General features: G+C 41.6%; 1 protein-coding gene and 1 non-coding gene across 2 annotated transcripts in view; both read left to right on the top strand.

Annotated features, from left to right (window-relative positions):
• Positions 1-25,393, top strand: part of LOC121568622 (transient receptor potential cation channel subfamily M member 4-like) — a 53,888-nt gene extending 28,495 nt beyond the window's left edge. Inside the window, exons 13-27 of the mRNA XM_045218002.1 lie at positions 767-895; positions 3,075-3,204; positions 3,715-3,860; positions 4,099-4,211; positions 7,796-7,897; positions 7,988-8,267; positions 9,799-9,914; positions 14,080-14,212; positions 16,766-16,940; positions 19,962-20,130; positions 20,675-20,856; positions 21,057-21,189; positions 21,444-21,516; positions 21,844-21,937; positions 25,371-25,393. Of these exons, the coding sequence (XP_045073937.1) occupies positions 767-895; positions 3,075-3,204; positions 3,715-3,860; positions 4,099-4,211; positions 7,796-7,897; positions 7,988-8,267; positions 9,799-9,914; positions 14,080-14,212; positions 16,766-16,940; positions 19,962-20,130; positions 20,675-20,856; positions 21,057-21,189; positions 21,444-21,516; positions 21,844-21,937; positions 25,371-25,393 (1,998 nt within the window). The remainder of the gene's footprint in view (positions 1-766; positions 896-3,074; positions 3,205-3,714; positions 3,861-4,098; positions 4,212-7,795; positions 7,898-7,987; positions 8,268-9,798; positions 9,915-14,079; positions 14,213-16,765; positions 16,941-19,961; positions 20,131-20,674; positions 20,857-21,056; positions 21,190-21,443; positions 21,517-21,843; positions 21,938-25,370) is intronic.
• LOC121570799 lies at positions 6,727-6,780 on the top strand. Its single transcript, XR_006001539.2, has one exon. It is a non-coding gene; the product is annotated as a U7 small nuclear RNA (small nuclear RNA).
• Positions 25,394-25,874: the final 481 nt, after the last annotated feature.

Below are 25,874 nucleotides of genomic sequence, written 5' to 3'. Positions count from 1 at the left end.
CTGTTCTGAGGGCAAAAGGGGGTGCAACTGAATATTAGGAAGGTGTTATTAATGTTTTGTACACTGTGTATATACACCATACTGTATATACACTCACACACACTACACTGACACTCTCACACAAACACACACACATCCCCCTCACACACATGCGCATAGTGACGCCACACACACATACTTTCACACTCATTATATGCTACTGCTACTCTGTTCTTTATTTTACTCTTATTATCATCTATCCTGATACCTAGTCACTTTCTCCTGCCTTCATGTACATATCTACCACACATACCTGGTACCCCTACACAGTGAAATGGTACTTGTACTGCCTGTATATAGCTTCATGTTTGTGTATTTTATTCCTGGTCTTATTTTTTAAATTTCCATATACATTTTTTAAAACACTGTGTCATTGGGAAGTGAAATTAAATGGAAAGTGGGATACCTAGTCAGTTGTACAGAAGGGCTCATAAGTAAGCATTTCATGGTAAAGTTTATACCCGTTATATTCGGTGCATGTGACACATTTTTTATTGGATTTTTTTAACCCTTTTTTCTAAGTGTATAGTGCACTACCAGGGCACATTAATTACAAATACATCTGTTCTCAATGACAAGGTCCAGTGATGTGTACTAACTTGGCCTACTTACTACTTACTAGGCCTGTAGACTCCACCAATATAGTTGAATTATCAACGCTGCTAAGGTGATACCACTTTATTACTGGTTATACTAACCAAGCTGTATTTACTCTCTCCCCTCTCAGCAAGTGAATAAGTTGTTGCTGGGGGATTGTCCGTACAGGGAGCAGCGCTGTGTGTATCCCTGGGCCTCTCTGTTTATCTGGGCTGTGCTGCAGAACCGCAGCGAGATGGCCATCTACTTCTGGGAGATGGTAATTGATTAAATCATGATTTTATTTCACTTTTGTCTGACCAGGTAAGTCAGTTAAGAATGTATGGGACCAGGCAGCAGTAATGACAACAATGAACAATGACTCTCAAATGGTTGGGTACTTGACTCTCAGAACTGTATCAATGCAGACACATTTTAGCATCTTTCTCCCCTTTTTTCTTTTTTTGTGACTCATTTTTCATTTCGTTTTGTCATCTTTTTTAGAGGGGAGGGGTTACAGGAACAATCAAAGAAATACATACAAAGATAACCCCAACCCATTCCCCCCCTGTCCCCATCCACCTGCCTGCATCCTCCCTCCGCACCTGAAAACCAAGTTTCCTACCCCGCCTAGCCCCTCACCCCCCACCCGACCCGACCTGAAGAAAGCATGCCTCCCAACCCTTCCCATCCCACCCAGCAACAGAGGTTGCTTATCAGTCCCCCTCCCACCCATCCATCCCCTGAGTCTCCCCTTACATTCCCCCCAATCCCCACGCCCTCCCCCCACAATGACCAGAGACCCCTCCACCCTATACCATCACTTCCCCATGGGCCTGAAAGCAAAGAAAGTAACAAAAGTCTAGATAGATAGATAGATAGATAGATATAGATGGGGGGCTTTAGCCTATAATCAGAGAGTATATGCTGGAGAGCCTTGGTTGCATGTGAATTGTAGTTAGTCTTATTAGCTTTTTCCCACACGTCCAAAATTGCATTCATGTCTGTCCCAATAACCAGATGGAATTCAGTTCATTCTAACAGACCGCATATACAATTTTCTTTCCATTATGGATACATTTAAGGAAAGTGATTCTACCTTCTTGGTCTTCGCCTTTACCCAAGATGGTAATTTTTAGTTTCTTATGTATCATTATGATTACACCTTTAGTTTTGTTTGGGGCTGATGGAAAAAGCGGACAGTTTGTACAAATTGTTTTCTGTTCTATGTGAGTCCTTTTGGAGCAGGTGTGTTTCTTGGAGCGTTGCTATATCAACATGGTTTGTTGCTAGGATATCAAGACAGCTGGAACGTTTAATAGGACAGTTTAGGCCTTCCAGATTTCAAGAGAGAAGAGCTAGTGTTGCCATTGTTTTAAAAATAAAATATTATTAATTATGTTATTGTTATCTTTAGTGTTAATAAGCCCATGGATGTGAAACAAAAAGCAGGACTCACAGGGAAACCCACCCATTGGTCGTTCCCCACCCAGAAACCCCCCACGTGAACCATTCTCCCCTCCCTATCCACCAACCCCCCCTTCCCTAAAGATCTCATAAACAATCTTTCAAGCACAATCCCATGTGCTAGTGAGTAGCCAGCTAATCTATTTGCTTGCTAACAAGGTAGAAAAGTTGAACTGTTATGGAAAACACCCTCCTGTCCATTCCTAACTGTTTAAACAACGTAGCCTGTTCACCTTGTTTAGATGTTGAAATCAAGTGGCCTACCTGGATAAGATGCTTGTTTCTCAGAATGAGAACGAGTTGCCAATTCCTCATATAAATGCATATTTTTATGCACATTGCGCATTTTATAAAACACAGACTAGACAGGTAGCACATAAGTCTGTGGCTAAAATGCTGCTTGCGGTATGTGGTATTGCAATGCCACGTGCGACAGAAACTGAGCATTCATTTTCCAAAGTCATGTTCATTCATAGTCCCGTTTTAGTAGGGTCTGCTCTGTAAAAACAAATTGGGAGTTCAGACTTAAAAGGTTATCCACTCTTACAGTAAAATAATGTCTCAATGTGTTTCGGTGTCCATATGACTGATCAGTTGAAACTGCTTGTCAGAGAGGAAGAAGGGATCTTTCGTCAGAGGGAGGGGCTTGGTGTCTGCTTGGGAAGGTCCACAGTACACACAGCACAGAAGGAGCAAAGGAGACGAGAACAAAAAGGCTGAAACGCTAATAAAAATAGCTGCTGGAGCGAAATAGACCTGCTATTGTTCCTTGTAATACAGTGAACATCCCACACCTTAATGTGATATTACTGTATGTGTTGACAATTATTTGAAAATAAGTCAGTTAATTCATAGTTCTTTTGCAAAAGAAAGCCAAGCGTTTCAATGCCACCGGAACTCTGAATGTTACTGATGTTAAAACAATCCCCTTTCTCTCTCTCTCTCTGTCTCTCTGTCTGTCTGTCTGTCTGTCTGTCTGTCTGTCTGTCTAGGCAGGGGAGTCTGTCCTCAGTGCTCTGGCAGGCTGTAAGATTCTGAGGGAGCTGTCTAAGCTGGAGAGTGAGACGGCGGCCAAGCTCTCTATGAAGGAGCTAGCACAGAAGTTTGAGAACTTGGCCCATGGTGGGTTAGCCTTATTCTGGCTTTTTGTTTGTGCAAAGGGTGTCAATTTTAGTTGGTTCCAAATGTTTTGCTAGTCTGATACTTAATGTGATGGGCTGCTCCCTGACATTCTGATTCCCCAATTAAAGCCTAGACAGTCAATGTATCCAAGTAATGCCTTGGGGCATTTATCTGTTTTGCAAACAAGTGAGCAGCTTGTATTTTGTGAGTTTAGCAATACACCCCATAATGCCTAGTAGCGGGTCCGGATCAGAATGCAAGGGACCACCTGTTCGAAAAGTCTGCTTGAGGGCATCCCAGTCTGGGACCATTTGCAATATTTTCAGACTCAAGGCCTGTAGGATGAGGATGGAAGCAAACCAATTCGCACCCCTTATTCCTAATGTGAAAACCTGTGACCTGTTTCCTCTCTCTAGACGTGTTCAGTGAGTGTTGAGAATGAACCCTTTAATAATCTCTCTAGATGTGTTCAGTGAGTGTTGAGTGTTAACCCTTTAATCGTCTCTCTAGATGTGTTCAGTGAATGCTACCAGAGCAGTGAGAGTCGCTCTTTCACCCTCCTTATAAGGCAGTCTCCAGTGTGGGGCGACGCTACCTGTCTGGAGATGGCCACCGCAGCCGATGCCCGCATTTTCTTCAGTCACGATGGCTTGCAGGTCTGTATTAAACCAAGGGATCAGGGGTCAGAGGACAAGGTGTGTGTGCGCGTGTGCGTGCGTGCGTACGTGTGTGAATCTCTGTGTGAATCTGTGTGTACGTGTGATCTGTATGTTCACATTCATCTTATAAAACTAACCAGAATTCCAGAGTGTGTGTGTGTGTGTGTTAGAACATGGAGGGTGGTTAATTGAAGTTTCTCAGGACTAACTCTGCTCCTACCTCTTCCTCTGGCAGTCTCTGCTGTCTCAGATCTGGTGGGGAGACATGGAGAGGAGCACGGAGGTCTGGAAACTGATCCTCACCTTCTTCTTACCCCCCCTCATCTACACCAACCTCATCAGCTTTAGGTTAGTGGCTACCTGTCTGTCTGAGAATTTCCAAACCATTAAGCATAATAAGCATTAAGATACAGAGAAGATTGGCTGCCCACTTGGAACAAATACTACAGTTTACTATAGAATACTACAGTACTTACAATAGAATGTTGTAGTAAACTTTAGTATACTGTAGAAAAGTGTACTAACAGAGGATGTGAGCGGAGTTGAGCGGTCGGAAATCCTGCTCATCGCTCAACGTCCACATTCACCCGCTTCGCAAAAAAACACTAACAGGAAAAAATAACTTCCACTCCAAATTCGCTCCATTCATTTTAGTTTAAAAACATAATTTAACTAACCCTACTGTACTTTTGTGACTATGTACCATTTGGTTTTGAAGTAGCTCTCAACCAAGGGTGTAGGAGCCAGGGTACAGGGGGGACATGTTCCCCCCAATTAGGGCTGGGCGATATGGCCAAAATATCACATAATGGTATTATTCAAATTTTTGACGGTATGACAGTATTTGACGGTATTTAATGTTTTTGAATAATAAAAGTTATAAATGTTCTTTATGATTAGTGTGTGACCCTAGTGTGTCAACATACATTCTAAGTGATTTCAATGGGTCTCTCTCCATTCTGATTTGTTTTATACTGTTCAATTAAACTTCAACCAAAAAGAATTGCACTCATTTGAGATCATTTCCACACTGCCACGTAGGACTGCAAGATACGGGCAGAACATCTAGGCCTTATTTTTGATATTGCGATTTGATTTGAAATTTAGATCAAAACACTTGGGTGAACTGTTGGAATCATGGGAAAATAATAATAATTCTAATTCTATAGTTAGAAGATAATAGCGGGCACTTTGAATACAGTGTTGTTTGACATGACAACAAATGAAAATGCCAGGTAGGAGTTAGTGTGACATGGTAGGACTTGGACTCAGGACATTTATTAGCTAGCTAGCCATTAGATAAAAAAATGTGCCCTCCCGCATCACTTTATACACAGAAGATCTCCGCTAAACATAGTGGTTTATCCGTCGCTGGTCCGAGTGGTCTGAGGCAGGTGTTAGATTAGATTAGGAGCTTTTCAAGTGCAACGTTAATAACGATGGTTTTGGGAAACAGCTTGGAGATTTAATGATGCTCCTATGAAAGTTCTAACGATGAACTTAGCCTTAAGATGCTTTTGGTGCGGCCTACAATAACCATTGGCGCCTATCATTGTAGGAAAAAAGCCAAAATCAAATGAAAATTAATTTTGTAGTAATTGTTAATTTTGTGGTTTTTAACACTTTAAACCCTTTATTTTATTATAATGTACATATATGTAATGATTACTGAAGGGAAACAGTTCATTTCCAAGTTTAAAAAAAAACATTTTAGTTAGCATGCCCAATGCAATGTGAATACTCTAGCTCAAACTTCCCCTTGTTGCAGCTGACTCGGGCAACTCAAATCAAGTTTGTCACATGTTTCATAAAGAACAGCTGTAGACTGACAGCGAAATACTTCCCTATGGGCCTTTCCCAACAATGCAGGGAGAAAAAAAGAACATTGGAGAAAAATTCAAAAATAATATTATTATAGAAAAATAATAACACAAGGAATAAATACACAATGAGTAACAATAACTTGGCTACATACACAGGGTATCAGTACCGAGTTGATGTGCAGGGGTATGAGGTAATTGAGGTAGATATCAAGGTAACTTGCTACAGATCAATGAAATCAGGCTGGATTAGAACAAAATAATTAGCAAGCTAGCTATCTAGTAATGCAGCACTATAAAGCTGTCATTTACAATCAATTATGTAGTTGTGAACACAAGTGGTCCGATTTGCTGCTAACATTTTGTCCATTCATAATGAGGTTCACACTTCTGTTGCCGATGTAATTTGCTTGCCTTGATCTTTGGTAATTTCCTGTCCAAAAAAACATGAAAAGTGATCAAAAATATGTAAAAGCATTGGGTAGGTGTAGATGAAATGTCTACCAATACAGTTACACCAATCCACTGCTTTTAAATCTTTGAGGGGGTGTGAACGAGTGCAGAGGCGAGAAGGGTTGCGGGATTTGTAGCCCTGTGTAGCTCAGTTGGTAGAGCATGGCGTTTGGCAAATGTATGCACTCACTAACTGTAAGTCACTCTGGATAAGAGCGTCTGCTAAATAACTAAAATGTAAATGTCTAAAAATGGGATTGGGCTCCTGTCATCCTATAGTAGCCTAGCGCACCCCGTTACCGCTTTCTTAGTCATCAATCATCGTTGAAGCTGATAGAGGACTATCAGAATAAAAGCTTGTTGTTTCATTTAGCTAATTAGTTGTTATTACTATGAGCAAAGTTGCCAGTACAGTATTTAATTTGCATATACCCTGCCTATTCCCTTCTCCCGTATCCCAATGTGTGCCACCCATAAGTGAGAAACCTACATGCCAAGTATAGACCATATTGTGTTCCCTACAGGTTATAGAAAAGAGCAGAAGCTCTGAACTCTCCGTTCAGACCGCAGTCCTATTTAGAGGTTTTGGAAAATGTGCTCTTTTAGTATTTTGTCCAGTAGGTTTCCTTAAAGAGAAAGCCCCCACTTCAATGTCAAAGATAATGAAACAAAAACACTATAGTAAATGCTACAGTTAATTGGAAGAGGAAGTGTAAACCCTAACATAGTCTATTAGCTAGAAAGGTATCTTGGCAGCGTAGAGAACATTTAGCTGTTGTAAAGAAAATGTTCTGCAAATCGACAAAATTCATTAAGGTGAGAGAAAATGTTACAGTTTTCAAACAGATTTCCTGCAATTCTACACAGTTTGGCATGGAGCTAATGCTGTATTCCTCTGCCCAAACATTATAGCAAAATCAATGGGTATGTGTCCAGAATGCCCGGTTTAGGGAATTTTATGTTCTCCCTGACTGTCTAGCTTTTATTTGATTGTTATATACAGTATAGTTCAATAGACACAAACCCTGTAATTAGTTGCAATGACAGTCATTTCCTCCATATAAAAAATATATTTGTCTACTTCCCCAGAGTCGGTTGAACAGGACCAGCTAGCATGCTAACTGTTCCTGTAGACTTCCAGTCACACACTAGTTAGCATTGGCTCGTGAAACTACGTCTAACTTTCTTCATACTGGAAGAAGACATTCCATTTTTTATCCACGATGGTATTCTGTTACAGCTAGTGATATTCATTTTTTTTTTTATTCACATAAAAAAATCCCCCCCAAAAAAACATTTCCAAATGTGCATTTTTTTTTCGTGGACCCCTGCAGTATCTCCGTTGACCCCAGTTTGAAAACCCCTGCAGTATACAGTTCGCAAGGACAATAACTATAGTAATACTAAAGTATTTACACTATAGTAAACTATATTATTTTTTCCATGTGGTTGGTGGTGAAGGGAAAAAAGTTTCCAATATGTGGCAAATGTCCAATATGTGAAGCATTCCTTATTTTCCTCATAGGGTGTGAATAAGAGAAATTAGGCTGGTGGTGAAGGAAAGTTTCCTCTGCGCAATGTTTGTCAGTTCTCTCTCTCTCTCTCTCTCTCTCTCTCTCTCTCTCTCTCTCTCTCTCTCTCTCTCTCTCTCTCTCTCAGGGAACCTGAGGAAGAGGGGAAGACTGAGCAGGTGTCTCATGGTGAAGACACAGACAGTCTGGACGGAGGAGATGCCACCATGTTCTCCCTCACCGACATCATGTAAACGCACACGTTCACGTAAGCACGCACGCACACACACACACACACACATGCACACACAAATAATTATTCTCATTCTTGTCCTCTCAGGGATGAGGATGCTGAGGAATATGCTGCTATAAGGGTCAATCTGAAAGGTGCCCCCTCCTCCAATCCTAAGAGGCCCTTCGTACTGCTGCGCTGGAGGGAGTTCTGGTTCGCGCCCGTCACCGCGTTCCTAGGCAACGTGCTGATGTATTTCCTGTTCCTCTGCCTGTTTGCTTTCGTCCTATTGTTAGACTTCAAGCCCCCGCCCCCTCATGGCCCGTCCACCTTAGAGTTTATTCTCTACTTCTGGGTCTTCACCCTGGTCTGTGAGGAGTTTCGACAGGTAGGACGCATCGCATGCAAACACACACAGACACACAATATTTACAGGCAAAAACATATACAGTCAGCTCTAAAATTATTGGTACCATTGATAAAGATGAGCAAAATAAATAACGCAAATACCGAACTCTAAACCTAAAATTAGATAAAGGGAACCTTTGATGCTTATTTTATTTATTTAATTAACAAAGTTATGCAACACCCAATTCCCCTACGTGAAAAAATAATTCCCCCCTTACTCTCAATAACTGGTTGTGCCACCTTTAGCTGCAATGACTGCAACCAAATGCTTCCTGTGGTTGTTGATCATCGCTGTAGAGAATTTTTGGCCCACTCTTGCATGTAGAATTGCTTTAACTCAGCGACATTTGTGGGTTTTCAAGCATGAACTGCTCGTTTCAAGTCCTGCCACAACATCTCAGTTGGGATTAGGTCTGGACTTTGACTAGGCCATTCCAAAACTTCAAATGTGTTGCTTTTTAACCATTTTCATGTAGACTTGATTGTGTGTTTTGGGTCATTGTCTTGCTGCATGACCCAGCTGCGCTTCAGCTCACAGATGGATGGCCTGACATTCTCCTGTAAAATTCTCTAATACAGAGTTGAATTCATGGTTCCTTCTATTAAGGCAAGTCGTCCAGGTCCTGAGGCAGCAAAGCATCCCCAAACCATCACACTACCACCACCATGCTTGACCATTGGTATGAGGTTCTTACTGTGGAATGCAGTGTTTGGTTTTCGCCAGACATAATGGGACCCATCTCATCCAAAAAGTTGATTCAAGTTTGCCAAAAAGTTTGCCATCTGGAAGCACCTGGATGATCATCAAGACTCTTGGAAGAATGTTCTATGGACAGATGATTCAAAAGTATAACATTTTGGACGACAATGATCAAAAACACACAATCAAGTCTACATGAAAATGGCTTAAAGCAACACATTTGAAGTTTTGGAACGGCCAGACCTAATCCCAATTGTGGCAGGACTTGAAAAGAGCAGTTCATACTTTAAAACCCACAAATGTTGCTGTTGAAGCAGTTCTGCATGGAAGAGTGGGCCAAAATTCCCCCACAGCGACGTGAGAGATCGATCAACAACTACAGGAAGCGTTTGGTTGGAGTCATTGCAGCTAAATGTGGCACAACCAGTTATTGAGTGTAAGGGGGCAATTACTTTTTCAACACAGGGGCATTGGTTGTTGCGTAACTTTGTTTATGAAATAAATGAAATTAAGTATGTAATTGTGTTATTTGTTCACTCAAGTTCCCTTTATCTAATATTAGGTTTTGGTTGAGGAACGTTCAGCATCAAAAATGTGCAAAAGTAGAGAATTAGAAAGGGGGCAAATACTTTTTCACAGCACTGTGTATTTTTTGGTCATCTTTATCAAGGCTGCCATTAATTTTGGCGGTGACTAGATGCATATTAATGACAATTTTTTCTCTCTCTTGCTCTCTCCCTCCCGCTGTGTCTCTCTCTCTCTCCCTTTCTCTCTCCCTCTCTGTCTTTCTCTCTCGCTCTCTATCTATCAGACGTTCTTCAGGGGCAGCACTACTTTATATCAGAGGATGAAGCTCTACATCCAGGACATGTGGAATAAGTGTGACATCACGGCCATCTCACTCTTTGCACTGGGCATGTGCTGCAGGTGTGTGTGTTTATATGTACAGTTGAAGTCAGAAGTTTACATACACTTAGGTTGGAGTCATTAAAACCCGTTTTTCAACCACTCCACAAATTTCTTGTTAACAAACTATAGTTTTGGCAAGTCGGTTAGGACATCTACTTTGTGCATGACAGAAGTAATTTTTCCAACAATTGTTTACATATGTATTTCAAGGCCTACCTTCAAACTCCGTGCCTCTTTGCTTGACATCATGGGAAAATGAAAAGAAATCAGCCAAGACCTCAGAAAAGAAATGGTAGACCTCCCACAAGTCTGGTTCATCCTTGGGAGCAATTTCCAAACGCCTGAAGGTACCACGTTCATCTGTACAAACAATAGTACGCAAGTTTAAACATCATGGGACCACGCAGCCGTCATACCGCTCAGGAAGGAGACGCGTTCTGTCTCCTAGAGATGAACGTACTTTGGTGCGAAAAGTGCAAATCAATCCCAGAACAACAGCAAAGGACCTTGTGAAGATGCTGTAGGAAACAGGTACAAAAGGATCTATATCCACAGTAAAATGAATCCTATATCGACATAACCTGAAAGGCCGCTCAGCAAGGAAGAAGCTACTGCTCCAAAACCGCCATAAAAAAAGCCAGACTACGGTTTGCAAATGCACATGGGGACAAAGATTGTACATTTTGGAGAAATGTCCTCTGGTCTGATGAAACAAAAATAGAACTGTTTGGCCATAATGACCATTGTTATGTTTGGAGGAAAAAGGGGGATGCTTGCAAGCCGAAGAACACCATCTCAACCTTGAAGCACGGGGGTGGCAGCATCATGCTGTGGAGGTGCTTTGCTGCAGGAGGGACTGGTGCACTTCACAAAATAGATGGCATCATGAGGAAGGAAAATTATGTGGATATATTGAAGCAACATCTCAAGACATCAGTCAGGAAGTTAAAGCTTGGTCGCAAATGGGTCCCCAAGCATACTTCCAAAGCTGTGGCAAAATGGCTTAAGAACAACAAAGTCAAGGAATTGGAGTGGCCATCACAAAGCCCTGACCTCAATCCTATAGAACATTTGTGGGCAGAACTGAAAAAGCGTGTGCGAGCAAAGAGGCCTACAAACCTGACTCAGTTACACCAGCTCTGTCAGGAGGAATGGGCCAAAATTCACCCAACTTATTGTGGGAAGCTTGTGGAAGGCTACCTGAAACGTTTGACCCAAGTTAAACAATTTAAAGGCAATGCTACCAAATACTAATTGAGTGTATGTAAACTTCTGACCCACTGGGAATGTGATGAAAGAAATAAAAGCTGAAATTAATCATTCTCTCTACTATTATTCTGACATTTCACATTCTTAAAATAAAGTGGTGATCCTAACTGATCTAAAACAGGGAATTTTTACTAGGATTAAATGTCAGGAATTGTGGAAAAACTGAGTTTAAATGTATTTGGCTAAGGTGTATGTAAACTTCTGACTTCAACTGTATGTGTTTATATATACATTTTTCAGATGTAATTGGTATATTTTTTAAAAACTCTGGTAAGTACAAAACTCTAAACTGATAACACTTGTAAGTGTTCCTGTCTTATGTTCAGAACCTTTGATTGTGAATTCATTGGGGTTTCACACATCTTTCTCGCCTGAGTCATTCATTTCTGTGAAATACCATGAAAACATTTTGTTTAGTCACCAGTATATCAGGTAATGATAGGCTCACCATTTAGTCATTTTAACTGCCATTTTCATCCAATAGCAAAAAATACAAGAACAACATTTCACACTGTTCTTTTTTATACTACATTTTATATCAAATATAATTTGCCATACAGTATATGACTATAACTTGACATTGCACTGTTTTTTTTACAATCATTTGTATCCTATGGCAGGTTTTGAGCATGTTGAGAAATATGTCAGTCTTTTACAGTTTCATTATTCTTATACAGTACATGCGTAGGACAAATCATCAGAAATAGGGGTATTGTAACGCAGTTGGCTACTTTAAAAACGTAGCACAGTGTTGTATGCAATTTCTGCCACATGAAACATTGTACAAGATCACCTTTTCTACATGACTTGTCAACTGATACAGTATCGCCTGTCTCTGCTTGAAATTCAGATAATGAGTGGAATATATTGTATTTCAGCAGTGCATTCTAGACTACACTATAATTCCAATATAGTGACTCTTTCCACTTAATCCTATTGAAAAACACTGGATGATGGAGAATGATTATGTAGTATTTACAGCCACATCCATATATGATTTTGGTTTTACCTTCCAACTTAAAGGGTAGGTAGCATATGTAACATATGGATTTACATTAGAATAAGCATCAAAAGTCCCAATGTGAAGTTAAACCTCGCTTTTCTATTTTTCAAGGTATTACATAAAACCGATCAGTGCCGAAGTCAATACCAGATTTTTTTTTGTGTGGGGTGTGACGTTATATGAAGGTCCCGGCAAGCCATGCTATTCCCAATAATATAAATTCCAACAGAAACTATTTCAAATGTATAACTTCAAATTAAACAATTGTTTGCACTCACTGGTTTCAATAACATTTTCAGTCAACTTACAAGCAAATAATTTATGAATTTATTGTTACAAATCAGCTTGCAAGGTTGCTAGCCAACTATTCTATTCTGCTAATGTTAGCCCTACTAGCCTGCTAACGTTAGCCCTACTGACCTGCTAACGTTAGCCCTACTAGCCTGCTAACATTAGCCCTACTGACCTGCTAACGTTAGACCTGCCGGCCTGCTAACATTACGTTTTGATATGTATTGTGTTCAAAAGTTATCAAGCTGTATACGTTAACTAAGCACTACATAATTTTGGTTCAGTGGTTATCAGTTTTGAGCAGTTTGATTAAGTCATAGTTCATTTTGTTAACAAATGACAAGAAAATGTCAAAAGTAAAGTGAATATTGCATTTTGAAAAGCAGATACTTAGATTGAATATGTATCCAAATCCTGATAAAGTTGGGTAGCTGATATTCAGAGCTTAAATAGCCAAATTGATTAGTCACAGGAATCAGGACTAATAAATCCAATGCAACGGACTGTTTTACAAATTTTACATTTTACATTTTAGTCATTTAGCAGACGCTCTTATCCAGAGCGACTTACAGTTAGCCCATACATTATTTTATCGAACCCACAACCCTGGCGTTGCAAACGCCATGCTCTACCAACTGAGCTACATCCCCTGCCGGCCATTCCCTCCCCTACCCTGGACGACGCTGGGCCAATTGTGCGCCGCCCCATGGGTCTCCCGGTCGCGGCCGGCTACGACAGAGCCTGGATTCGAACCAGGATCTCTAGGGGCACAGCTAGCACTGCAATGCAGTGCCTTAGACCACTGCGCCACTCGGGAGACCCGAGTGGCGGGCCCACAAATGTGATGCCCACGAGTGTGATAGGCCCACAAATGGTGGGCCTATCACATGGATGGGCATTCATGAAATTCCATTTCTGTCGACATGGTAGGCTACACCCCAGTAAGCACGAGCGGACATCTTTTTTGGTGTTCTACAAATGGTAGGCTTACCACATAGATGGGCATTCATAAAATTCAATTTCAGGCAACACTGTAGGCTACACCTCAGTAAGCACAGGCCGATGCCTTTTGGACGACTTTTTGGTGCAGTCCGGACCGGCCTTGATTTCCACATCCACGGACATTGTTTTTTGTTCTGGTCCCGGCAAAATCTGAACCAATCATAGATGTCTATGTTTACTTCAGATTTGGTGCGGTCCAGACCGGCCATGATTTCAATGTCCACGGATATAGATTTGGACCAGCCTTAATTTGGCCCAAACATAGACTTCTATAAATTACATATTTTCTACTTTCATTAAGAACCAGAAATGAGCCTGATTTTAACATCCGGAAAATAAGTATTTTCAACTTTCATTCAGAACCGAAAATGAACCTGATTTCAACACCCGGAAAATACGTACTTTTCAACGTCATGGAAAATATGTATTTTAAGCGTACGGAAAATACCTCTCTTCACCTTTCATTCAGAACCTAAATTGAATCTAACTTGAACGTCTGGAAAATACGTATTTGACCCGTCTTTTCAACTTAAGGGCATTGTTTGGTCTTTCCTAGGGCGGCAGAAAGGCCCTGTGTTTGTGACCCTGTGACTATAACCAGGCGTTTGTGTGTTCTAGAATGTTCCCATGGTCCTATGAGTTTGGCCGGGCTGTGATGGCTGTGGACTACATGGTGTTTACCCTCCGTCTCATCCACATATTCGCCATCCACAAACAGCTTGGACCCAAGATCATCATCGTTGAAAAAATGGTGAGTGCTTTTTAAAAAGAGGGATAAAACCCTTTTTACTACAATGAGTCTAGATCAGGGATGGGCAACTTTGATGGTTGTGGGGGCCACAAAAAATTGGTCATGAGGGGCTCTGCGTACCCACATCCATACACATATTTACATGCAGTCAAAGTCCTATCCTTAAAGCCTTTTGGGGGCCATAGCAACAAATAGTTTCAGAGTTAATTTCCTGCAATTCTATACATTTTGCCATGGGCGTAGAGAAAATGTTGCACTTTTAAAGCAAGTTTGCAACAAAAAAAAATGAACAAAAATGAGATGGGGCGGAGAGAAGATGTTGCAATTTTATAACACATTTGCAATTCTACTCATTTTGACATGGGGCTGAGAGAAAAAAATTGGACTTTTCCAGCTGGATGGAGACAAATGCTTGCAGTTTTTAATACGATATCTGATGATCAACGGGGGCCACCCGGTCAGTAATTTGACAATGATTACTACAAGTTTAGATAGCTGGACGCTAGACTAACTTACCAATCAAAAAATGGTAGCTGACATGGGGTAATTGAGTGACTGTTAGTGACTGACATAAGAGAAAAACTGCTGATGCACAACATTTCAAAATTGCACCTTGTAAAGAAAAATAAGTGTGTGTGTGTGTCTAATTATTGATTGTGAGAGCATAGACGGCACCATTGAGGCCATCTCCATTTTGAAGTAGTCAATTTTCTTTTACTACTTCTATGAGTTGGCAAACAAACTGAAAGGGTGCAAACAAACCACACTGAGTGTGTTGTTTGAAAAGGTAATGAAGCCAAGGAATGTTTGCTCACAAGTATAATTCATTGTCTGATCCCTCCTAATGACCCATATGTTCTCCTTCCTTAACCCATAGGAAGTCCCATCCATTTGACTACTTCAAAATGGTGAAAGTCCATAATGGCACTGTCCATGCTAAAACTGGCTTTTGGGAAGGAGAGTTCCCAACCTGCCTTGCAAAAGTATTCAGACCCCATAGATTTCTTCACATTTTATTAACATTGATTTAATTGTAATTTTTTTGTCACCAATCTACTCAAAATACTACTTTTTTTGAGAACTCAAATATTGTAGTTGCATAAGTATTCAGCCCCTTTGTTTAGGCAAGCCTAAATAAGTTCAGGAGTACAATTTGGCTTAACAAATCACAATAAGTTACATGGACTCACTCTGTAAAATAATAGGAGTTGACATGATTTTTGAATGACTAACCCTTCCTCTGTCTCCCATACATACATATGTAAGGTCCCTCAGTCAAGTATTGAATTTCAAGCACATATTCGACTAAGACCAGGGAGCTTTTCAAATCAGACATGGAATATCTCTTTCAGCATGGTCAAGATAATAATTATGCTGTGGATTATGTATTAAACCACCCAGATACATCAAAAATACAGTCGTCCTTCTGAACTGAGCTGTAGGACAGGAATGAAACTGCTCAGGGATGTTACCATGAGGACATTGGTGATTTTAAAACCATTAGAGTTTAATGGCTGTGATGGGAGAACTGAGGATGGATAAATAACATTATAGTGACTCCACAATAATGACTTAAATGACAGAGTGAAAATAATACAAATATACATAATGGGAATATTCCAAAGCATTCACCTTGTGTGCAACCAGGCACTAAAGTAACTGCAAAAAAAGACTGTTAAGGAATACATTTTTTGGCCTAATTGTAAAGCCTTGTGTTTGGGGAAAACACAACACACCACTGAGTAGCTGCCTCCTTATTTTCAAGCATGGTGGTGGCTGCATCATGGTATGGGTATGATTGACATCTGGAAATACTAGTTTTTCAGGATAAAAATAAATGGGATGGAGCTAAACTGAGGCAAAATCCTAGAGAAAAACCTGGTTCAGTCTGCTTTCCAACAGACACTGGGATAAGAATTAATCTTTCAGCAGGACAATAACCTACAACACAAGGCTAAATCTACACTGGAGTTGCTTACCAAGAAGACAGTGAATGTTTAAGTGGCCAAGTTACAGTTTTGACTTAAATCTGCTTCACAATCTATGGCAAGACTTGAAAATTGCTGTCTAGCCATGATCTCCAACATCTTGACAGAGGTTGAAGAATTTTGGAAAAAAAAAAATAAAAGCTAATATTGCACAATCCAGGAGTGCAAAGCTCTTAGACTTACCCAAGACTCACGGCTGTAATCACTGCCAAAGGTGTTTCTAACAAGTATTGACTCTGGGAGCTGAATACTTATGCAACAACTATATTTTAGTTATTTAATTTCTGTTAATCTTTAAGAAAAATATAAATAAAATGTTCTACTTTGACATTCAAGTATTTTGTGTAGATTGTTGACAAGAAATGACAAATCTCTTTTAATCCCACTTTGTAAATCCAGAGGTCTGAATACTTTTGCAAGGCACTGTATGTCTATGGTCTAGATCCAGGTGCTGGTTTTGGCAGGAACAACTAGTATCCAAAAACAAGTGTAAAAACTGTGCACTAGAAAAAACAGGCAATGTCATTTTCTCCCCTTAATATTCTGCTCCCCTCCTGATTGGCAGATGAAGGATGTCTTCTTCTTCCTCTTCTTCCTGGCGGTGTGGCTCATAGCCTACGGCGTAGCCAATCAGGCGCTGCTCTACTCTTACGATCCTCGTCCCGGTTGGATCTTTCGCCGAGTGTTCTACAGGCCGTACCTGCACATATTTGGACATATCCCCATTCACGAAATGGATGGTGTGTTGATGTTGGTGTATAAATGTGGTTTGCATGTGTATGTAGCATAGTACAGGTAACTGCCAAAATAAAGGAAACACTTGAGTAAATGACGGATACAAAGTACTGTATATTGAAGCAGGTGGTTCCTAAAAGGAGGTTAGGAGATTTAATCTGTGTGTGTCCACAAAGCACCAAATTATGGAATTTCTCATGGAATAAAAGGTGTTGCATCCCTCCAGTAGAGTTCCAGACACTTGTAGAATCTATGCCAAGGTGCATTGAAGCTGTTCTGGTGGCCCAACGCCCTATTGAGATGCCCTGTTGGTGTTTCCTTTATTTTGTCAGTTACTTGTATATATATACAGTGAGGGGAAAAAAGTATTTGATCCCCTGCTGATTTTGTACGTTTGCCCACTGACAAAGACATGATCAGTCTATAATTTTAATGGTAGGTTTATTTGAACAGTGAGAGACAGAATAACAACAAAACATTCCAGAAAAACGCATGTCAAAAATGTTATAAATTGATTTGCATTTTAATGAGGGAAATAAGTATTTGCAAAACACTTGGTGGCAAAACCCTTGTTGGCAATCACAGAGGTCAGACGTTTCTTGTAGTTGGCCACCAGGTTTGCACACATCTCAGGAGGGATTTTGTCCCACTCCTCTTTACAGATCTTCTCCAAGTCATTAAGGTTTCGAGCCTGACGTTTGGCAACTCGAACCTTCAGCTCCCTCCACAGATTTTCTATGGGATTAAGGTCTGGAGACTGGCTAGGCCACTCCAGGACCTTAATATGCTTCTTCTTGAGCCACTCCTTTGTTGCCTTGGCCGTGTGTTTTGGGTCATTGTCATGCTGGAATACCCATCCACGACCCATTTTCAATGCCCTGGCTGAGGGAAGGAGGTTCTCACCCAAGATTTGACGGTACATGGCCCCGTCCATCGTCCCTTTGATGCGGTGAAGTTGTCCTGTCCCCTTGGCAGAAAAAACACCCCCAAAGCATAATGTTTCCACCTCCATGTTTGACGGTGGGGATGGTGTTCTTGGGGTCATAGGCAGCATTCCTCCTCCTCCAAACACGGCGAAGTTGAGTTGATGCCAAAGAGCTCGATTTTGGTCTCATCTGACCACAACACTTTCACCCAGTTCTCCTCTGAATAATTCAGATGTTCATTGGCAATGCTGGAATACCCATCCAAAAAAAGTATTTAGTCAGCCACCAATTGTGCAAGTTCTCCCACTTAAAAAGATGAGAGAGGCCTGTAATTTTCATCATAGGTACACGTCAACTATGACAGACAAAATGAGAATTTTTTTTCCAGAAAATCACATTGTAGGATTTGTAATGAATTTATTTGCAAATTATGGTGGAAAATAAGTATTTGGTCAATAACAAAAGTTTCTCAATACTTTGTTGTATACCATTTGTTGGCAATGACACAGGTCAAATGTTTTCTGTAAGTCTTCACAAGGTTTTCACACACTGTTGCTGGTATTTTGGCCCATTCCTCCATGCAGATCTCCTCTAGAGCAGTGATGTTTTGGGGCTGTCGCTGGGCAACACGGACTTTCAACTCCCTCCAAAGATTTTCTATGGGGTTGAGATCTGGAGACTGGCTAGGCCACTCCAGGACCTTGAAATGCTTCTTACGAAGCCACTCCTTCGTTGCCCGGCGGTGTGTTTGGGATCATTGTCATGCTGAAAGACCCAGCCACGTTTCATCTTCAATGCCCTTGCTGATGGAAGGTTTTCACTCAAAATCTCATGATACATGGCCCCATTCATTCTTTCCTTTACACGGATCAGTCGTCCTGGTCCCTTTGCAGAAAAACAGCCCCAAAGCATGATGTTTCCACCCCCATGCTTCACAGTAGGTATGGTGTTCTTTGGATGCAACTCAGCATTCTTTGTCCTCCAAACACGACTGAGTTGAGTTTTTACCAAAAAGTTCTATTTTGGTTTCATCTGACCATATGACATTCTCCCAATCCTCTTCTGGATCATCCAAATGCACTCTAGCAAACTTCAGACGGTCCTGGACATGTACTGGCTTAAGCAGGGGGACACGTCTGGCACTGCAGGATTTGAGTCCCTGGCGGCGTAGTGTGTTACTGATGGTAGGCTTTGTTACTTTGGTCCCAGCTCTCTGCAGGTCATTCACTAGGTCCCCCGTGTGGTTCTGGGATTTTTGCTCACCGTTCTTGTGATCATTTTGACCCCACGGGGTGAGATCTTGCGTGGAGCCCCAGATCGAGGGAGATTATCAGTGGTCTTGTATGTCTTCCATTTCCTAATAATTGCTCCCACAGTTGATTTCTTCAAACCAAGCTGCTTACCTATTGCAGATTCAGTCTTCCCAGCCTGGTGCAGGTCTACAATTTGGTTTCTAGTGTCCTTTGACAGCTCTTTGGTCTTGGCCATAGTGGAGTTTGGAGTGTGACTGTTTGAGGTTGTGGACAGGTGTCTTTTATACTGATAACAAGTTCAAACAGGTGCCATTAAGACAGGTAACGAGTGGAGGACAGAGGAGCCTCTTAAATAAGAAGTTACAGGTCTGTGAGAGCCAGAAATCTTGCTTGTTTGTAGGTGACCAAATACTTATTTTCCACCATAATTTGCAAATAAATTAATTAAAAATCCTACAATGTGATTTTCTGGATTTATTTTCCTCAATTCCTACAATGTGATTTTCTGGATTTATTTTCCTCAATTTGTCTGTCATAGTTGACGTGTACCTATAATGAAAATTACAGGCCTCTCATCTTTTTAAGTGGGAGAACTTGCACAATTGGTGGCTGACTAAATACTTTTTTCCCCCACTGTATATATAACTTGCCTCTCTCTTTCTTGGTTCCTCTATCTCTGTATCCCATCTCAATTCCTTACTCCAACCCCTGCCCAATCTACCCTCTTTGTCGTACCATTTTAAATATTTATTCTTTACACCCCTCCCCATTTCTTCCCATCTCTTTTGAACTCTCACCGTCTCCCTCCCCTTCCTCTCCCTCCCTCCCTCCCTCCCTCTGTCTGTAGCTGATAAACTGGAGGAGGGGATAGAGTGCACCAATAACGTCACCCTGATGGAGGCAGGGGCAGAGCCCTGCATGAGTACCTACGCCAACTGGCTGGTGGTCATTTTATTGGTCATCTTCTTGCTGGTCACCAACATCCTCCTGGTCAACCTGCTCATTGCCATGTTCAGGTAACGGACCCTCTGTCTGTCTCTCTTTCTCTCTCTGCCCCTCTTTCTCTCTCTGTCCCTCTTTCACGCTCTCACCATCTTTCACTCTCTGTCCCTCTTTCACGCTCTCACCATCTTTCACTCTCTGTCCCTCTTTCACGCTCTCACCATCTTTCACTCTCTGTCCCTCTTTCACGCTCTCACCATCTTTCACTCTCTGTCCCTCTTTCCCATCTAGCACCCCCTCCATATCCCTGTTTCACTCTCTTTGTGTTCCCCTTGAGAGATCATCACTCATTCAATAGGCCTCTTTAATCCGTGGGCTGAATTCCTCTTATTTTATCTAGTTCCTCACTGTCTCTTCAATAGTGTTGAAGGATTTGAATTAATCAACTTGATTGAATTTGTGAGTGTCTTATTTGATACTAGCCCTGCATGTTTGAGTGCCATATATTTTTCTGGCTCTGCTTTAATGTGTGTCATTGGGGCCCAAAACGTCATTAACCAAAAAGTATAATAAAACCAATAATTTGTTATATGAGTGAGAGTCACCTATTCCCTGCAGTTACACGTTCTCCAAAGTGCAGGAGCACAGTGACACCTACTGGAAGTTCCAGCGCTACAACTTGATCACGGAGTACCACTCTAGACCCTGTCTGGCACCACCCTTCATCATCCTCTCCCACCTCCACCTCTTCATCAAGAGACACATCCGCAAGATCCCCTCCGTCAAGATCAAACACTTTGGTGAGAGAGGGAGGGAGACTGGGGGAGGGAGGGAGACAGAGGAAGGGAGACCAATGATCAGATAATTCACTTCAAGTATTGAACTTGAAGTATTTTAGAGTCCTCATCCATTGTCCTTCAAGTGTGTTTTTCTAATTTTCTCTTCTTCCCATTTTCTTTGTTCTTCTCTCTTTTCCCCTCCTCCTCTATCCATCCTCCAGTTCTGGATATCCGTGGTAGGCAGGCCAGTAGACTGAACACATGGGAGGCCATCCAGAAGGAGAATATACTGTCTGCCCAGAACAAACGAGAGCGAGAGAAAGAGTCAGAGAGACTCAAACGCACCTCTGCCAAGTGAGACATCTCTCCATCTCTCACCCTCGGCCACTTATTTATGTCATAGACTAAATGCCAGATTCATTTAACAGCTTCAGTTAACAGCTCGGCTTGATCTGGCCTATGAATATAATGGTTGTGATGCTGTAGATTGATTGTCTTCCTGTGTTACATTTTAAATTCATGAATCAAACTAATTAATACCCTTCCTAAATTGACTGAGAAGTGATAAGTGAATTGACCACTAACCTGTGTTGCGGTTGTGTCTGAAGGGTGGACAGCGTCCTAAAGCAGATGGTAGAGATCCGGGACCACGGCTGTAGGATCAAAATGCTGGAGACAGAGGTCAGTGTCACCATGGGCTGCTGCCCGCAGCTCTCACACACACCCTGCTTTATCTGCCCAGTGGCAAAGAGACACGTTTCAGTGGTCCTTAATGGGGGGATGGCTAAGTGTGTGTGTCTGTGCACGCACGTGTGTTCGTTAGTGTGTATTCGTAAGTGTGTGTACATGACGGGGGCTCAATGCGCCTCCCCTGGTTTCTCCCTCAACATTTGGACTGCAGCTGTTGTATCTGCCTGCTCTGCACCCCTCTCACCCTCCCTCTCTGTTTTCTCCCTCTTTCACGCTCTCTCTTTCTCTCTCTCCTTCTCTCCCTTCTTTCGTTCCCAGTTGGAGTACTGTTCTAGTGCCCTCTCCTGGATGGTGCAGGCTCTCTCTCAGAGTAACTTGATAAAGCCCACATGTCCTCCGCCCGCTCTCCGAGGTAAGGTTACATACAGATATATGTAATACATATATGATATAGGTTACATACAGATATGTAATACATACAGTGAGGGAAAAAAGTATTTGATCCCCTGCTGATTTTGTACGTTTGCCCACTGACAAAGAAATGATCAGTCTATAATTTTAATGATAGGTTTATTTGAACAGTGAGAGACAGAATAACAACAACAAAAATCCAGAAAAACGCATGTCAAAAATGTTATAAATTGATTTGCATTTTAATGAGGGAAATAAGTATTTGACCCCTATGCAAAACATGATTTAGTACTTGGTGACAAAACCCTTGTTGGCAATCAGAGGTCAGACGTTTCTTGTAGTTGGCCACCAGGTTTGCACACATCTCTGGAGGGATTTTGTTCCACTCCTCTTTGCAGATCTTCTCCAAGTCATTAAGGTTTCGAGGCTGACGTTTGGCAACTCGAACCTTCAGCTCCCTCCACAGATTTTCTATGGGATTAAGGTCTGGAGACTGGCTAGGTCACTCCAGGACCTTAATGTGCTTCTTCTTGAGCCACTCCTTTGTTGCCTTGGCCGTGTGTTTTGGGTCATTGTCATGCTGGAATACCCATCCACGACCCATTTTCAATGCCCTGGCTGAGGGAAGGAGGTTCTCACCCAAGATTTGACGGTACATGGCCCCGTCTATCATCCCTTTGATGTGGTGAAACACCCCCAAAGCATAATGTTTCTACCTCGTTAATGTTTCTACCTACCATGTTTGACGGTGGGGATGGTGTTCTCGGGGTCATAGGCAGCATTCCTCCTCCTCCAAACACGGCGAGTTGAGTTGATGCCAAAGAGCTCGATTTTGGTCTCATCTGACCACAACACTTTCACCCAGTTCTCCTCTGAATCATTCAGATGTTCATTGGCAAACTTCAGACGGCCCTGTATATGTGCTTTCTTGAGCAGGGGGACATTGCGGGCGCTGCAGGATTTCAGTCCTTCACGGCGTAGTGTGTTACCGATTGTTCTCTTGGTGACTATGGTCCCAGCTGCCTTGAGATCATTGACAAGATCCTCCCGTGTAGTTCTGGGCTGATTCCTGTTCTCATGATCATTGCAACTCCACGAGGTGAGATCTTGCATGGAGCCCCAGGCCGAGGGAGATTGACAGTTATTTTGTGTTTCTTCCATTTGCGAATAATCGCACCAACTGTTGTCACCTTCTCACCAAGCTGCTTGGCGATGGTCTTGTAGCCCATTCCAGCCTTGTGTAGGTCTACAATCTTGTCCCTGACATCCTTGGAGAGCTCTTTGGTCTTGGCCATGGTGGAGAGTTTGGAATCTGATTGATTGATTGCTTCTGTGGACAGGTGTATTTTATACAGGTAACAAACTGAGATTAGGAGCACTCCCTTTAAGAGTGTGCTCCTAATCTCAGCTCGTTACCTGTATAAAAGACACCTGGGAGCCAGAAATCTTTCTGATTGAGAGGGGGTCAAAAACCTATTTCCCTTATTAAAATGCAAATCAATTTATAACATTTTTGACATGCGTTTTTCTGGATTTTTGTTGTTGTTATTCTGTCTCTCACTGTTCAAATAAACCTACCATTATAATTATAGACTGATCATTTCTTTGTCAGTGGGCAAACGTACAAAATCAGCAGGGGATCAAATACTTTTTTCCCTCACTGTATATGATATACAGTGGGGAAAAAAAGTATTTAGTCAGCCACCAATTGTGCAAGTTCTCCCACTTAAAAAGATGAGAGAAGCCTGTAATTGTCATCATAGGTACACGTCAACTATGACAGACAAATCCAGAAAATCACATTGTAGGATTTTTAATGAATTTATTTGCAAATGATGGTGGAAAATAAGTATTTGGTCACCTACAAACAGGCAAGATTTCTGGCTCTCACAGACCTATAACTTCTTCTTTAAGAGGCTCCTCTGTCCTTCACTCGTTACCTGTATTAATGGCACCTGTTTGAACTTGTTATCAGTATAAAAGACACATGTCCACAACCTCACACAGTCACACTCCAAACTCCACTATGGCCAAGACCAAAGAGCTGTCAAAGGACACCAGAAACAAAATTGTAGACCTGCACCAGGCTGGGAAGACTGAATCTGCAATAGGTAAGCAGCTTGGTTTGAAGAAATCAACTGTGGGAGCAATTATTAGGAAATGGAAGACATACAAGACCACTGATAATCTCCCTCGATCTGGGGCTCCACGCTAGATCTCACCCCGTGGGGTCAAAATGATCACAAGAACGGTGAGCAAAAATCCCAGAACCACACAGGGGGACCTAGTGAATGACCTGCAGAGAGCTGGGACCAAAGTAACAAAGCCTACCATCAGTAACACACTACGCCGCCAGGGACTCAAATCCTGCAGTGCGAGACGTGTCCCCCCTGCTTAAGCCAGTACATGTCCAGGCCCGTCTGAAGTTTGCTAGAGTGCATTTGGATGATCCAGAAGAGGATTGGGAGAATGTCATATGGTCAGATGAAACCAAAATAGAACTTTTTGGTAAAAACCCAACTCATCGTGTTTGGAGGACAAAGAATGCTGAGTTGCATCCAAAGAACACCATACCTACTGTGAAGCATGGGGGTGGAAAAATCATGCTTTGGGGCTGTTTTTCTGCAAAGGGACCAGGACGACTGATCCGTGTAAAGGAAAGAATGAATGGGGCCATGTATCGTGAGATTTTGAGTGAAAACCTCCTTCCATCAGCAAGGGCATTGAAGATGATACGTGGCTGGGTCTTTCAGCATGACAATGATCCCAAACACACCGCCTGGGCAATGAAGGAGTGGTTTCGTAAGAAGCATTTCAAGGTCCTGGAGTGGCCTAGCCAGTCTCCAGATCTCAATCCCATAGAAAATCTTTGGAGGGAGTTGAAAGTCCGTGTTGCCCAGCGACAGCCCCAAAACATCACTGCTCTAGAGGAGATCTGCATGGAGGAATGGGCCAAAATACCAGCAACAGTGTGTGAAAACCTTGTGAAGACTTACAGAAAACGTTTGACCTGTGTCATTGCCAACAAAGGGTATATAACAAAAGTATTGAGAAACTTTTGTTATTGACCAAATACTTATTTTCCACCATAATTTGCAAATAAATTCATTAAAAATCCTACAATGTGATTTTCTGGATTTTTTTCTCCTCATTTTGTCTGTCATAGTTGACGTGTACCTATGATGAAAATTACAGGCCTCTCTCATCTTTTTAAGTGGGAGAACTTGCACAATTGGTGGCTGACTAAATACTTGTTTTCCCCACTGTAGGTTACATACAGATAAATGTAATAGATATATGATATAGGTTACATAGGTTTCTATTTCTATGTAATGTTGCCTCCGAGAGACCTTTCAAGTCTTTTATTACTTGGTTTTATGTACTAATTCCAGTTTCTGTTGTGTTTTCTCTTTCTGATCTGACTCTCCAAGTAGCTGACCCAAGTGATGGAGAATAGTGAAATATAGACACACACAAAAAGAAAATCACTGTCACTCAGGGCCAAAGAATGTCAAGAAATGCCAAAGCCGGACTCGATGTTCATTCATCCATCATTTCAATGTCCTTTTATAAACTTTGATAATTTGAACTGCTGCCATTTTGTATGTGGACCATTGTTGCTCTTCTATGTTACACTTGTTGTTCCTGTGTTGTTCTAGAAATCTTGTTCCTGTGGGTTCTAGAATGGATGGGCGTCTGTTCTTAATGTAATATGTACAGAGATTTGTAAAAGTGCAATTCAAATTTCTCTAACCCCATAATGACATGACCAAGTACAAACGCATTCAACCTGACACGATCACAAAAACATACATTGTTTGTATGTTGCTTTTTGGTTTTGCACTTGAAGACTCTCCACTAAAGGCTATATTCAATCAGTTCTGCCTTAATCCGCGATAACCGACAACTGCATAGCAGTTTCACGGTTTTTATTTAGG

The sequence above is a fragment of the Coregonus clupeaformis genome, unplaced genomic scaffold (genome assembly GCF_020615455.1).
Source record: "Coregonus clupeaformis isolate EN_2021a unplaced genomic scaffold, ASM2061545v1 scaf1311, whole genome shotgun sequence".
Classification (NCBI taxonomy): Eukaryota; Metazoa; Chordata; class Actinopteri; order Salmoniformes; family Salmonidae; genus Coregonus; species Coregonus clupeaformis.
This window is presented reverse-complemented; position numbering and strand designations above follow the sequence as displayed.